The sequence below is a fragment of the Pediculus humanus genome, genomic scaffold (genome assembly GCF_000006295.1).
Source record: "Pediculus humanus corporis 1103172107726 genomic scaffold, whole genome shotgun sequence".
In the NCBI taxonomy this organism is placed as follows: Eukaryota; Metazoa; Arthropoda; class Insecta; order Psocodea; family Pediculidae; genus Pediculus; species Pediculus humanus.
The window spans coordinates 79,222-93,795 of record NW_002987329.1 but is presented as its reverse complement, the minus strand read 5'-3'; the positions used below and the strand labels follow the sequence as shown (position 1 = coordinate 93,795).

Sequence of the window (14,574 nt, the reverse complement as noted above, 5' to 3'; positions counted from 1 at the left end):
ATTATTCTTTTTAAAAATAATCTTTTTTTTAGTGAGAACTATTATAGCTGTAAACAAAATCGATAAGGCAAAAGCTTTAAATATTGTAAGTAATTTTTGATATACTACTGCAAATAATTTCATGTTTTTTTAAATTCCTTTATTTCAAAAAAATTGTTTTTAAGGAATTAATTAAAGAGAAATTACTCGAAGAGGGAATTCAAGTTGAAGACAAAGGAGGTGATGTACAAATCGTTCCCATTTCTGCTCTTAAAAGAATTAATTTAGATCTCTTAATAGACATGATTTTGACTGAAGCTGAGATAATGAATTTGACGGGAGATCCAACGGGTTCTGTAGAGGGTGTTATACTTGAAACTAAAGTTAGCCATTTAGGGTAATCAACCTCAATATATTTATTTAAACTTGTTTTTATTAGTGCAGAATTATAAGACTTTATTTTTATACATTGCATTTAGAGCACAAGCCACCATTTTGGTAAAAAAAGGAACGCTAAAAAAAGGGACAATATTGTTTGGTGGCAAAACCTATTGTAGAACAAGGTCAATGCTTGATGAAAATGGAAATCACCTCACATCTGCATCTTTATCGACTCCAGTTCAAATTTCTGGATGGAAAGAATTGCCTAGTGCAGGAGATGAAGTTTTCGAAGTAGAATCTGTTGTAAATATCGAGTTATTTTCAACAACAAAAAAAAAAAATATTTTTCTAAAAATTTTTTTTTTTCACAAAAAGACTTTTTATTTTCGAAGTAAATATATATGTAATTTTTTTTAGAAAATAGCCAATCAATTAATTAAACATGTAGAACAAAAAAATAAAAAAGAACAACAAGAATTAGAATCAGAAATTATAGAAGAAAAGCAAAGGTTGCAAAAATTAGAATTCATGAATTTCAAGGAAAAATTGAAAAAAATATCTTCCTCCAAGGAACATTGGCTATTGAAACAAGAGGTTATTGAAAATGAAAAATCTAAAATCCTTAAAGCTAATTCTATGCCTTCCCTTAGTGTAATTATAAAAGGTAATGAATGATATTTTTATTTTTCTAAATAATAATCTCAATAAATAAAAATATACTTAATTTATAATTTTAAACATTTTCATTAAAGGTGATGTTCACGGAAGTATAGAAGCCATTCAAGAAATTTTTGACACATATGACAAAAATGATGAATGTGAGCTTTCAATAGTAAGTTCTTCCGTTGGTAAAATCACTCTTAAAGATGTTGAGCTTGCTGAAACTTTTAACGGTAGTGTACATTAACCACTAAATATATTTCTTTCTTTACTTATTAATCACATTCAAAGTTATTAATAAACAAAAGATGTTAAATTTAACTTTTAGCTATCATATATGCCTTTAATGTTGACTTAAATGACGATTTAAAAAATATTGTGAAAACGAAAAAAGTCGATATTCGAAAGCATAATGTTATCTATAAAATGATTGACGATTTAAAAGATGAAATATCATCCAGATTACCAATGAAAAATTGTGAAAGAGTATTAGGTATAATTTGTTTTTATTTTTAAAAATTTGAATTAATTATTTGTTTAATTTTGAAGAAAAAAACAATTTTTTTTTTTACTTAGGAGAAGCAGAAGTGTTACAAGTTTTTTTCGTAACATATATGAACAAAAAGAAAAAACTTCCAGTTGCCGGTTGTAAATGTAATAAAGGTGAACTCAAAAAAGATGCATTGTTTAGAATTGTCAGAAATGATGAAATAATATTTGAGGGTTAGTAAATAATTTTAAATTTTGATTATTAACATTTTGAAACTGAATTTTGATCATTCTTATTTACTTCTAGGAAAATTGTTATCAATGAAACATCTCAAAAATGAAGTCGGTACAATTCGTACAAATGCAGAATGCGGATTATTATTTGATTCTCTCGCTTCTGAATTCAAACCCTCAGATAAAATCATTTGCTATGAATTATATCAAGTTCCACAAAAAACTTCTTGGAATCCTGGTTTTTAGTTAATCTAGTCCCGCATTATAATTGTTGAGAAAATCCGATTAATATTAATATTATTTTTAAAATAAAAAAAAATGAAAATATTTTTTTATTTTTAAATTAGAATTTTTTTTTTTCTCCAAAACCTTAACTATTTAAATATATACTTTTAATTCATTGAAAGTAATCTTTTTAAAATTAAAAATAATAACTATTAATTTTTTTTTTAAGTGTAAAAAAAAAAATAAAAAAGCAGCAATAAAAATTTGCAAACTGAAATAAAATTTATTTATTATTGTACTTTTAATTATAAAATAATGTAAAACGATAAATTTTCATTTGTAGCCAGTTGTATATTTGTTTATTTTAATTTACAAACTTGTAAGTTTTTAAAATTTATTATTATTATTATTTTCGTGCAAAAACTTTTTGCTACGGTTAAGAGATGTTTACTTTTTATTTGACTTACAAATGGGTTGAATTTTTGATTTGTATTATTTAATCTAACGGAAACTCCTTTTATTTATAGTTTATCAAAAAATTAATTTTCAATTTTGCAAACTTCTCATATTAAATAATATTTTTTTTTTTTTATAATAATTTCTTTTTTTATTTTTTTATTTTTTAAAATTCAACAGATTTTTATAATCATCCACAAATTATCTGTGTGACAAGTTAAAAAAACGACTGTTAAATGCCAACGTAAATAATTTATTAGTAAAATAGGAAATAATTTTTATTTTTTATTTTATTTTATTTTATTTTTTTTTTTACAAACAAAATTAATATATTTAAAATTAATTTAAATACCTTTGTAAAAACATACTTTCATTCATTAATGTAAGATATTTGTTTACTTATTGTTATTTCACAATTATTTAATAAATAGTGTGTATATTTTTTTTTGTTTTTAGGTTTATAAAGTTTCTATTTCAAAAAATTTTTAATGGATAAGGTGAAAGTATCAAAAAGTTTGAAATTGTGTTGTTTTTGTAAGGAGAAAAATACTTGTGATATTAAATATGGTCCACTTCATTCCATAGAAAATATTAACGCACATTATTATTGTGTGGTATGGGTTTAAAAAAATTTTTATTAGTAACATATAATTATATCACTTTGTAAATTTTTTTTTTAATTTAAATTTTCAGCTTTTGTCGAATGATATTCTCCAAAGGGGAAATGATAATGAAGGGTTATTAGGTTTTCTAGAGGAAGATATTAAAGAATTGCATAAAAAAAGTGCCGATAATATTTGCGTTTATTGTTTAAAAGGTTATGCAACCCTTAAATGTTGTTACAAAAAATGTAGAAAAATATTTCATCTTCCTTGTGGAATACAAAATAATTCAATGAGCCAGTTTTATGGTTCTTTTAATAATTTTTGTTCACTACACAAACCTATACAAAAAATTCCTCAAAAATATTACAAATCAATTGGTAAAATACTTTGTTCCATTTGCTATAGTTCTATTAAATTTGATAATTCAAACAAATTTGATAATGTTTTATGGGCTCCTTGCTGTAAAAAAACTTGGTATCACAAATTTTGTATTCAGGTAGGTTTTTTTTTATTTTGTTTTATTGATTTCTTATTTCAAATACAAAGATTGAAACTCGCAAATTTTGTATTTAGTTACATTTAATGGATACCGTTTATAGTTTTCAATATTTACTATATGTTTTTTATTATTTGTTTTGCTCGATTAATATAAAAAAAATAAGAACTAATAAATTTTTTATTATTCATTTTAGAAACTTGCCAATAGTGCTGGATATTTATTTAAGTGTGCTATTTGTAATGACAGTGGTAAATTTAAACAATGGATGCTTCGTTTTGGTGTTTTCATTCCGAAAAGGTAATGTATTTTTTTAAAAATTTTTATTTTTAATGTCTGAATTAGTTTTTAATAAAAAAACTTAATAAGTTAATTAAAAATTTTTTTTTAATTAGAGATGCCTCATGGGAGCTTGTTCCAAATGCATATGAAGAATTATTATTCAAATACAATAAATGTGATGCAGATGTTTGTAAATGTCCAGATGGTAGGGAAAAAGATGTCGAAAGCACGTATGTTATTTTATTTAAGTTTACTTTCAATATTTTAGACATTTTATGATTTTATTTAAGAAATAAATATTTTATTATTTTTCTTTAGTATTTGGCAAATAATATTATGTAACACATGCGGCTCTCAAGGTATTCATGTTAATTGTGGAAGACTGAAATTTTCTGATCCTGAATGGCAATGTAATATTTGTGCCAAAATATTAAACAAAAATAATGATGACTATTCTAAAAAAAATATATCTCTAAGGTAATATTTCATAAACTGATGTACAAATATATTATTTTCTATAAAAAAAAAAAAAAAAAAATAACAAACATTTTTATTTATTTATTTAGTTCAAATGATTTTTCTAAAAACATTCCAAGTTCATCGAAACTTTCGAAAAATAAAAGAGGAAAAAGAAAACATTCAACAGAGGTGGAAGTTTTGGTTTGTGATAAAAAACAAAGTAAGTTTTTTTTGTATAAATTAAAATTTTTTTTTTTTTTTTTTTGTATTTGAAAACTTTGTTTTCTTTGATACTCATATGTTTAAAGTTTGCATTATTTATTACGATTTACAAAAAAAATTTTTTTTATTGCAGAAATAGATTACAATTCCTCCATTGTAATTAAATGTCTGAACAATAAAGAAGATTTTCAAGAAAGTAATTCAAATAAAGAGGAAGGTGAGTTATGAAAAATTTTTACATTATTTACATTTCAAAATGTCGAATACTTTTTTGGTTTTAAAAGTATAATTGTTTTATTTTTAACCCCAGAAATTTTATTTTAAAGCTTTACTATAATTACCCACTTGGTTTTCGTTGAAAATTTTAATGTAATCATCTTACATTATTTCAAATATTTTGTTAAAATGCTATTGTTTAACAAATTTTTTTTACTCGTTGTAAATTAAAAAATTTTTTTTTACATTTATAAATTCTATCTTTTGTTATAACTTTGACATAGTAATTTTCACATTTTGCATTTAAGCATGCATAATTCATAATAAATTGACTAATTGTAAATATTTTATTTATTCATTTTTATTAAAACCTTACATTTTCATTTTTTTTTTTTTTTTTTTCGAAAAAAAGGAAAATGAAGGAAAATTTTTAAGGGTAAATTTAAATTTAAATTTGATTAATTATCCATCTGTTTTATTTAAAAATTTGTCTAATTTTGAACATAAAATAGGGTAAATTTTACAAGAAAAGTTTTTCTTTACTTTACATAATATAATTATATGTATTATTAATTATTATTACTTAGTTATATATAACAAAAATGATTTTTTTCTTTTCTTCTTTTTTTTGTTTTTAGAATTTTTTAATAAAAAAACTTCAAGGTATTATTCGAATGTAAACAATTTTTCATGCGGAGAAACATCAAACAATAATAATTCTAGTCAAAATAATGAAATAATCGATATAAGCGAATCGGAATGTGAAATATTAAATATTAGTAATGACTCGACAGATGATGAGATTGAAATTATTGGAGAATTTAAAAAGGGTAACATAATAAATGATATAAATAATAAAAATATATTGAATTCAATTCAGGATCCCAAATCCTCAGATTCTGGATTTCAAATAATTAATTACATATCTAAAAAACATTGTAAGAAAAAAAAAAAAAAAAGAAAAATATCAAAGTCAGATAATGGCAAATTAAATGTTTCCAATTATATAAAAAAAACATGCGAAGTAATTTAAAAAAATTTTAATTTATACTGACTTGTTGATTGATGGTTGTTACTAATTAACAAAAAAAATTTTTTTTAAGATTTTACATTAATTACTTTTTCTTATTTCATTTATATATGAATTTCCAAGAAAACAAAAACTGTAAAGCTTTTATTAGTTCTGTAATTTTTTTTTTTTTATTATATTTTTATAATTTTTCAATAAGCGATCAAGTTTTTTTTAATAATAGCAGCAAAGGTAATTATTAACGAATAAATTTAATATTCAAGTTATAAAAAATTTCTTCAATTTATATTTAGCATTATCGAAAATTTAAAATTGGGGAAGGGGGGGGGGTTATTGAAATCAGAACAAAATATCGATAGTAGTTTAATTTGAATAGGTTATAATTTACTTCCCATGATTCGACCATAAACAATCAAAGTATTGTAAAAATTGTGTAACTATTTTATTATCTCTTATAATGATACCATTTTCACAATTTCTTTGAAATGCATGATTTGACCAATTGAATGAACCGGTTATTAATATTTTTTTGTCTATTATAACAAACTTATTGTGCATTATGTCATAAGCATCCATAAAAATAATCGGTATGTGTTCTTTTAAAAAAAAACTCCACTTGTTTTCTTTACCTTCGAATGACATTTGTTTATCTGTTATAATTCTTACAGCTACACCCTCATCGAATAATTTTTTAATTATGTCACAAATTTTTTTACAGGTTATCAGGTAGACACAAATATCTAATGAATATGTTGCTTTACTTAACACTTTCAAAAACTTATTGAAATTGCAAAACGAACAAGCCAAACGACCGCAAAAGTAATCTTCCTTTAAATAACAATTTTCCGACGATATATTATTTGGTACGAATAAAATACAATCGCAATCGAAATTAGTTTTTTTCTTCTTTTCATCTAAAATTTTTTTACAAGTGTCATCAAATTTGAATTTAATCAAACTACAGATTCCTACACCACAAGCCAAACCTAATAAAAAACTTTTAAATTTTGTCTCGAAAGACAGTGATGCATAATAATAAAGTTTGTTCCACATTAAACTATTTAAGAAATAAATTTATTATTAATTCATAATTTTTATTATTCTGAGATTGCTAAAAAAAATTTAAATGTCAATTTTCATTTTAACACAAGTAATACCATTTAACAAAGTTCACACAATTTTTTTTAAATGTTTATTCATCAGTTGAAATTTATTACAAGAAATATAAGATAAATAAGTATTAGAGTTATATTTTAAATCAATATTCAAAATGAAGATATAAAAATAAAAAATTAATATCTTAATAATAGAAAAAAAACAAAACAAAACATAAAACCGTTAGTTTTAAAACTTAAATATTTTAATAAGCCTTAAAATTTGCTAGAAAACAATTTAACAGTCGAATTCCCTGTTTCATTAAACAATATGGTTGAAGGCCAAAATGTCAAACATTAGAATAGGAAAGGGATAAAATTTTTTTTTTTTTTCCATAAATCTTTTACGGTTAATAATGATTTCTAAATTTTAAGTGATTATTTGTTTACGTATTTACAAAATTTACTTGTTATATAATCAAAACGTATGTCAAAAATGTTTTCGATACAATCCAAGTATATGCAATTTGTTTATGTATGACAAATTTCACAAGAATATATAAATCAGAAATTTTAGAAAAGTTATGTGGTTGCTTCGATTATTTTATTTTATTAATAATATTTATGATAGTGAGTATTTTAAATAATTAATATTTAATTCATATTATTTTTTTTAATATTTAAAACAAGATAATTTAGGTCAGTAATAATAATAATAATAATATATTTAAGAGGCCTTGTGATTTTTAATTTTAATACCTTTCACTTCAATAAATACATGATAAGATAAGAAATAATTAATTTTTTTTTTTGTTGAAATTCTTCTGGAATTTGTTAAAAATTCTTATTCAGACTGGAACAATATAAATTTTACTGTGTAGTAATAAAAATTTAAGTAAATTTTTATTCGATGTCATTATTCTGAAAAATTGACAGTCTTCTTTATTTTAATAAATAAATACATCAAATTTTAACATATATATATGAATCTTTTAATTTTATTAATATAATTATTATTATTTTTTTAGGAAATCAATAATTAATAGTTCAATATGGACAAAACGCTATCATTTTTGGTAACTTATAAAGGTAGAGATATGGTGCTTAGGCTTTTGTCCTACTTTTCAAAGTTCATTGCCGGCTCTTTGAATTCAAGAGAATTGTCTTTCAATTTTAATGAATTTAGTACACAACTGAGTTCTTCGAGAGCTTGTTTTAGATTGTTGGATGGTTTTCCGACAGTCGTTCGAGTTTGGAGAGAGAATACTAAAGAAAAGGTTTATAGTTTAATAAAATAACTTTTTATAAGTTATGAAAATTTTTTTATATTTTTTATATATATATATATAATAAGTAAAATGTCATTTTAAAACTTTTGTTTTTTAGGACAACAGAAATATTAATGAAAAATTGATTGATTTGTTTGAAAATATTGTCGATTTACTTTTTTGCCCTTTAGATAGTTTAACATGGGCAGAATATAATAGAATTATTAAACCTCCTACAACTGTATGGGATACAGCTGGAACTTATTGTTGGGTTTTATCATTATATATAGGTATAATAAAAGTTTTTAAAAAACTAATTAACATATCTGCTCATAAAAAAGCCTTTGAACATGTTAAATCAAACAGGTAAGTTATAATAAATAGTCATGTATTAATTTATTTTTTTAAATGTGAATAATAAATTGATTTTTTTTTGTTTTAAATTATTTAATTTAGTGGAGCAGTTAAAAATCAATCGAAGGAAATTTGGAATTTGAAAATGACATTAACAAGGTATGTTATTGATATAATGTTTGCAGTAAATTATTTACCCAGAGGTGTACTTTGGGCTGAATATTTAAATCAAAAACAAGTTGGTTTTTTGGGTACAGTATCATCTATAATAGGCATATATCAAACATTTAAAATGAATTATTAAATTATTTTAAAATTTATTAAAAAAAAAAAAATTTTAATTAACATCCCAAATGCGATAAAATAAAAAGTTCTTCCATTGTTACTTTTGTACATTTTTAATAAAATATTTTCGTTAAAAAAAAAAAATTTTTTTTTAAAATGCATCATTATTCATTTGAAAAAAATAAGTTTTTAAAAAAGGGTTTTTCGCTTCTTCTTCTTCTTCTTCTTCTTTTATTAATGTCACTAATTTATTTTTAAAAATTTTAATTTTTTTTCACTAACAAATTAATTAAATTAAATTATAATTTAATAAATCACCGAAGAGTAATTAAATATTTGCGGCTGAAAGCAATGCAGTTAGTTTTGAAAAATAATTATTAAAAGTAAACAAAAATGCATTTTTTTCTCGATAACTATTTGATTAATATTTTTAATTTAATGGATTTAGAGAAATGAACAATACGAAAAAGGTTTTAAAATAAAAATTTTGTTTTTAAAAAGCAATCGGTGAAATTAATTAAGGTATAATAAATAAATAAATTCAAATTAAATTAAGAAATTAATATATTTAGTTTGAAATTTAAAAAAAAAAATTGAATATTGAAAGTAAATACTTTAAAGCTGCAATCACATAATTGTTGTTATAATTAATAATTATTTTCAAACATGATTTAATATTATATATTAATTAATATATAAGAATTTGATTTTATGTGCATGACCTCGGCAGTATTAATGAAAGTTAATAGTTGTAGAAGAAATATTTAATGAATGTATAAATAAACTATTCGTTTTGGGAGCCTTCTTCAATCGGCTCATATTTTTCAAGTCTTGCTTTAAATTCTTGTAATGTTTCTTCTAAAACGGCGATTTTATTTTGAGCATCGGCTAAATCATTTAGGGCTGCATCTAACTCGCATCTTTCTGGGCGATCGTCGCCTAAATTTTTCCTTACAAAACTTATAACTAGTTAAGGTTTTAATCAATTTAAAATAAAAAAAAATAATAATTAAGTTTAAAAAACAAAAAAAAAAAAAACTTTCAAATTTTTAAATTAACATTGCTTGTAATATGAAAATTTGTGTTCTAACTTGCATCGACAAGGTACTACTTGTTAAAAAAGGATACTCCATTGCATCCACGGGCTTTTCAGGTTCTTCGTATAAAGCGACGAGTACTTTGGTGAGAGCATCCATAACGCCTGCTCTTTCTAAATATTTTCTGAATTCTTCACGTTTAGAATCAATAGGCTAATAAAAGAATGATATAAATTACAAAACTGTTAAATAAAATTTTATTTTTAAAAGTTCCTATATTTGTTATTTTTCAAAAAGAAAAAATAATGATTATGCTACGTACCCTGTAGGTAGTCATGGTAAATATTTTTTGACTGTTGAGTCAATAAAAATTTTGATTTTATTTCGTCAAAATTTAAACAATTCAACTGTTTTCACCGCCAGTAAAATTTATCTCTATGGATTTGTCAAAATTGCGACAATTTTTTTTTTTGTTTAAATTTTTTTATTATATAGTATTTTTATATTAAATTATAATTAATAACTTTATTTTTTGTGTATTTTATTAGTTTTGCTTGCGAAAATCAATCTAAAATTAATCTTAATAACTACATTAAAATTACTCTTTATGATTCGTCGCCATTTAATGAGCGTTACAAAATGAAATTTAGCAACATTGCCATAATTAAAGTTTCACAGAAGAATATATTGTCAATACAGTTTTACATTTGTGTTATATAATTTTTGAATTTTAAATAATATTTGGTTTTTGCTATATTACTTATTGACCTAAGAAAAGTTTTATCTAAGCTTTTCTTAGTTATTATTGAGTCTATCTCAGTATTTTACTGTTTAAAGTTTTAAACCACGCCCAACAATAGGCCTGTCAGACACAGCTATAATGGACATGATGATATCCAACCTACAGCAGCAACGCCAAGTTACTGAACAACTTAGGCGAGAGGCAGCAGTAAAAAGAATAGCCGTCTCTCAAGCAGTGCAAGATATGATCAAGTTCATTTCAGAACACCAAAGGGATGATTGTCTCATAGTTGGCTTTAGTTCTCAAAAAGCCAACCCCTTCCGTGAAAAGAGCAGTTGTACTTTAATTTAAATTGGGACCAAAGCTTCATTTTTTTTTTTTTTTTTTAAACTATATGTCATAAAAAAAACTTATAATTTATTGTACCATTTACTTCAGTATTTATGAATCTATGTGGTAATTTAAATAAATGTAACGTGAATATCTAATCTAAATGTGTGAATTTAAACATATATAACTAATGATATACTATTAATATTACTGATATATATTTAATTAATGTAAATAAAAAAAAATAAAAACAATCAATAAATAAAAAAATTTTTTAAATTTAACCCTTTGTCATAAAATTCTATTTTAATTTTTTTAACCTTTTTTACTAAGTTAGTTAATTAAAATTAATTTACGAATACTTCATCAAGAATATTTGTCCATAAATTTTAATTTTTTTCATATGAAGTAAAAAAACTAATGAAAAAAAGTCGACATAGATAAATAAGATGATCGTGGCTAAAGACAAAACATGACTGCAAATCTTATCGAAAGTCTATGGAGAAGCCTTGGCGTTTAGTTTTTACGAAATTTCTGCGTATTTTTATTATAATTAATTGTAAAATAAATGTTTAAATCAAAATGCACAGTACTAGTTTTATTTTTTCTTTTTTTTCTTCAGGTTTGTCATTAAAAATTTTGATTTTTAAATCAATTAAAAATCGGTTGAAAAGTTTACCTTATCATATAAGAAAAAATTGTTTTGCAGTTGCAATTACAATAATTTTGACGATTTATATTTTTATTTTATTTTAATGATTCGAATTTTTACTTTTTTTTAGGAAGCAAAGTATTGTATAAAAAAAACATACCTTTATTATCTAGATATACTCATAATAAAATTTTTCAAAGACAAATTAAAACTATACCCAATCCTTCAGATAATATCCTGAACAATTTTGGGCAGCCTACTCATAACACACATCCCCACAGAATATTGGAGGGGGAGGTAAAATCATTTTTTTTGCTTACAATTTTTTTGGATTTCATGTTAATTAAATTTAAAAATAAAATAATTGTTTTGTTTTTTTTTTTTTTAAATTTAGGTTATACCAGGAATCAAACTTGAAGAACTTAAAGCAAGAAGAGCCAAACTTATTGAAAGTATGAAATCGTTTTGTGTTCAAAATGGCTTTAATAATAGAACATTAATGGTTGTCGTTCCTTCATCTTATAAAAAATATATGACTGAAAAGATACCTTATGTATTTCGGCAAAATTCAGATTTTCTTTATTTAACTGGATGTATGGAGCCAGACAGCATTTTGGTTTTAATTAGTCAAAATGATAATTATGAAAGTATAATTTTTATGAGAGGTAAAGATCCAGCTTCTGAACTATGGGACGGACCAAGAACTGGTAATAAACAAATCAATAAATGTTTTTTTTTAAATTATTTTTTAATTAATAATAAATAAAACTTGAGTTCATGAGCTTGAGTTTTTAATTAATCATTAAATGTACTTTCTTTTTTTTTTTTTAAGGTGTTAATCAAGCTGTAGAGTTATTCGGAGTAGATAAATCATTGCCTTTACACGAATTTGAAGATTTTACACATTATTTAATTAAGCAAAATAGGGATTGCATGCTGTGGTATGACTACATATCGGAAATTCATCCGAAAGTTCACAAAATGATGCAAAAATTTTTAACACAATCCTGGAATAAGGTAAATTTAATATATTTTTTAAATTTTTATAAAATTTCTCATTTGACATTTTTAATAACTTTCCAATGTGAACATTTCTCACTTAAGAATTTACAATAATAAAAAATTTTGATAATTGCAGTAAGAATTCCATGATTGAATTGTGTTAACTTTTTGTACCTTTCGATAAAGTTTTGAATGCAGTAATTGATAGAAATCAAATTCAGATGCAGTGAAGAAGATTGAGAAAACTTATCCTAAAGGTAAAGGTGCGTTCGTTATCAGTAAAATTTAATATTTTGGTGATTTTAAAAATTGAAATTTTTTCTTTACTTTATAAATCGATCTTTCAATTTCATGTTTCTTTATGTATCGAGTAGGTAATGTAAATCGAATAATCAATATCTTATAAAAAGTTTTTAAAACAAAAACTTTTTGAATTTATTCTTTTGATTTCTATTCGAATTTAGGTGCTTATATAAGTTTAAAGCGAACGCACCTAAAATAATAATCGTTCATCATGTTCAGTGTGTCACAATTTGATTTAAAGCTTTTAAAACTTTATGAAAACTATAAGAAAAAAATCTTCACTGCTTCTGCATAATAAATTTTATTAATCGTATTACAGTTTATTTTTTGTACCGAAAAAAAAAAAAAAAAAAAAAAATTAATTTTTTACATAAAGTAATTTTTTTCAGGTTTGGGAATCTCCAAAACCATTTATTCACAGACTTAGATTATATAAATCCGTTGCCGAACAAGAACTCATGAAACAATCTTGTTTAATAGCATCCAAAGCAATAAAAAATGCAATGATAAATAGTAGTTCACCGATTAATGAAGCCAGTATTCAAGCTCAAGTGGATTTTGAATGCAGAATGAATGGTGCAGAATATTTAGCTTATCCTCCGGTTGTAGCCTCCGGTAATCGAGCCAACATAATTCATTATATTAATAACGATCAAATGGTGGAAAGAGAAGATCTTGTTTTAATGGATGCGGGTAAGTCAATTTTACATACATAACTTGTTTGATCTTGTCTATCTGTCTAATACTACAACCGATGATTTTAAAAATCAACCGAAAAGGTTGCGAATATCACGGGTATTGCAGTGACATTACACGAACGTGGCCGATATCCGGAAAATTTACACCGATTCAACGTACCCTATACGAAGTCGTTTATTACGTTCAAAAAGAATTGATAGAATTATGCAATGAATTTCCCACGCTTAATCAACTTTACGAAGCCATGATTGTTTTATTAGCTAATGGATTAAAAGAATCCGGAATCGTTTCGAATAAATTACCCGAAGATGAAATGCACAAGGTTAAGTTTTTAAGTTATAAACAATTTAATTTCGAGAATCGGTTTGACGAAAAAAGAAAAAAATGTTTTGTTTTACCCTTTTTTTTTTAGTGCGTTTCTTTATTTTGCCCTCATCACGTCAGCCATTATCTAGGTATGGACGTTCACGATACTTCGTCGGTGCCACGACACATACCCTTAGAACCAGGAATGGTTTTTACAATCGAACCGGGTCCGTATTTATTTTACACTTGATACATTTAATATTCAGGTTCGTAACCTTACACCATCACGGCATCACGTTCCTTTTTTATTTTAGGACTTTACATTAATCACGATAATAAATATGCGGATCCGAAATATCGGGGATTCGGTGTTAGAATAGAAGACGACATATTAATAACGAACAACGGTCCCATAGTTCTTACATCGTCCTGTCCAAAAGATCCCGAAGAAATTGAAAAATTAAAAACTTATTAACTAACTAACTAACTTATTAGGAGTATGGTTTAATTATAAATAATTTTTTTTTAAAGGGGGGAGGGGGAGAAAAAAAAAATTTTTTTTAAATTTTTTTAAAATCGTATTTTCGCGGGTAATTTTTTATTTATGTATTTCGGATTTAAACGATTTAAATTTCGTATGTTGGTATCGTAGATCTGCTGTTTTTTTTTTATTTCACGAAATGAAATTTATAGAAAAAATTTTTTATATATATTTAAATAATAATTTAAAACGGTTTGTATATATATATATATTTTATTTTTTAAATA

The 14,574-nt window shown here is 23.6% G+C and overlaps 7 protein-coding genes across 7 annotated transcripts in view; 5 read left to right on the top strand and 2 right to left on the bottom strand.

Annotated features, from left to right (window-relative positions):
- Phum_PHUM318620 (translation initiation factor IF-2, putative) overlaps positions 1-1,989 on the top strand; it is a gene marked incomplete at both ends in the record, with an annotated part of 2,803 nt that extends 814 nt beyond the window's left edge. Inside the window, 8 exons of the mRNA XM_002427384.1 lie at positions 33-85; positions 165-376; positions 459-663; positions 778-1,024; positions 1,113-1,253; positions 1,349-1,513; positions 1,597-1,743; positions 1,817-1,989. Of these exons, the coding sequence (XP_002427429.1) occupies positions 33-85; positions 165-376; positions 459-663; positions 778-1,024; positions 1,113-1,253; positions 1,349-1,513; positions 1,597-1,743; positions 1,817-1,989 (1,343 nt within the window). The remainder of the gene's footprint in view (positions 1-32; positions 86-164; positions 377-458; positions 664-777; positions 1,025-1,112; positions 1,254-1,348; positions 1,514-1,596; positions 1,744-1,816) is intronic.
- A 923-nt stretch (positions 1,990-2,912) lies between these two features.
- On the top strand, positions 2,913-4,825 carry Phum_PHUM318610 (PHD finger protein, putative; the record flags this gene model as incomplete). Its single annotated transcript, XM_002427383.1, has 9 exons — positions 2,913-2,921; positions 2,964-3,038; positions 3,118-3,525; positions 3,722-3,825; positions 3,921-4,037; positions 4,126-4,284; positions 4,374-4,486; positions 4,622-4,705; positions 4,815-4,825. The coding sequence occupies 9 exons, from the start codon at positions 2,913-2,915 to the stop codon at positions 4,823-4,825; spliced, it is 1,080 nt and encodes a 359-aa protein (XP_002427428.1).
- Positions 4,826-6,118: 1,293 nt separating this feature from the next.
- On the bottom strand, positions 6,119-6,765 carry Phum_PHUM318600 (uncharacterized protein; the record flags this gene model as incomplete). Its single annotated transcript, XM_002427382.1, has 2 exons — positions 6,119-6,640; positions 6,733-6,765. The coding sequence occupies 2 exons, from the start codon at positions 6,763-6,765 to the stop codon at positions 6,119-6,121; spliced, it is 555 nt and encodes a 184-aa protein (XP_002427427.1).
- A 1,115-nt stretch (positions 6,766-7,880) lies between these two features.
- Phum_PHUM318590 (Peroxisomal membrane protein 11C, putative) lies at positions 7,881-9,503 on the top strand (the record flags this gene model as incomplete). Its single annotated transcript, XM_002427381.1, has 5 exons — positions 7,881-8,105; positions 8,215-8,462; positions 8,553-8,688; positions 9,184-9,205; positions 9,436-9,503. 5 exons carry the CDS (start codon positions 7,881-7,883, stop codon positions 9,501-9,503), a joined length of 699 nt encoding a protein of 232 aa, XP_002427426.1.
- Positions 9,504-9,519: 16 nt separating this feature from the next.
- Phum_PHUM318580 (C-Myc-binding protein, putative) lies at positions 9,520-10,109 on the bottom strand (the record flags this gene model as incomplete). The annotated part of the gene is made up of 3 exons (XM_002427380.1): positions 9,520-9,685; positions 9,864-9,985; positions 10,095-10,109. 3 exons carry the CDS (start codon positions 10,107-10,109, stop codon positions 9,520-9,522), a joined length of 303 nt encoding a protein of 100 aa, XP_002427425.1.
- Positions 10,110-10,411: 302 nt separating this feature from the next.
- Positions 10,412-10,865, top strand: Phum_PHUM318570 (Guanine nucleotide-binding protein gamma-1 subunit precursor, putative; the record flags this gene model as incomplete). The annotated part of the gene is made up of 2 exons (XM_002427379.1): positions 10,412-10,470; positions 10,610-10,865. The coding sequence occupies 2 exons, from the start codon at positions 10,412-10,414 to the stop codon at positions 10,863-10,865; spliced, it is 315 nt and encodes a 104-aa protein (XP_002427424.1).
- Positions 10,866-11,426: 561 nt separating this feature from the next.
- Phum_PHUM318560 (Xaa-Pro aminopeptidase, putative) lies at positions 11,427-14,281 on the top strand (the record flags this gene model as incomplete). The annotated part of the gene is made up of 8 exons (XM_002427378.1): positions 11,427-11,439; positions 11,627-11,793; positions 11,891-12,203; positions 12,329-12,513; positions 13,191-13,494; positions 13,581-13,822; positions 13,913-14,033; positions 14,121-14,281. The coding sequence occupies 8 exons, from the start codon at positions 11,427-11,429 to the stop codon at positions 14,279-14,281; spliced, it is 1,506 nt and encodes a 501-aa protein (XP_002427423.1).
- Positions 14,282-14,574: the final 293 nt, after the last annotated feature.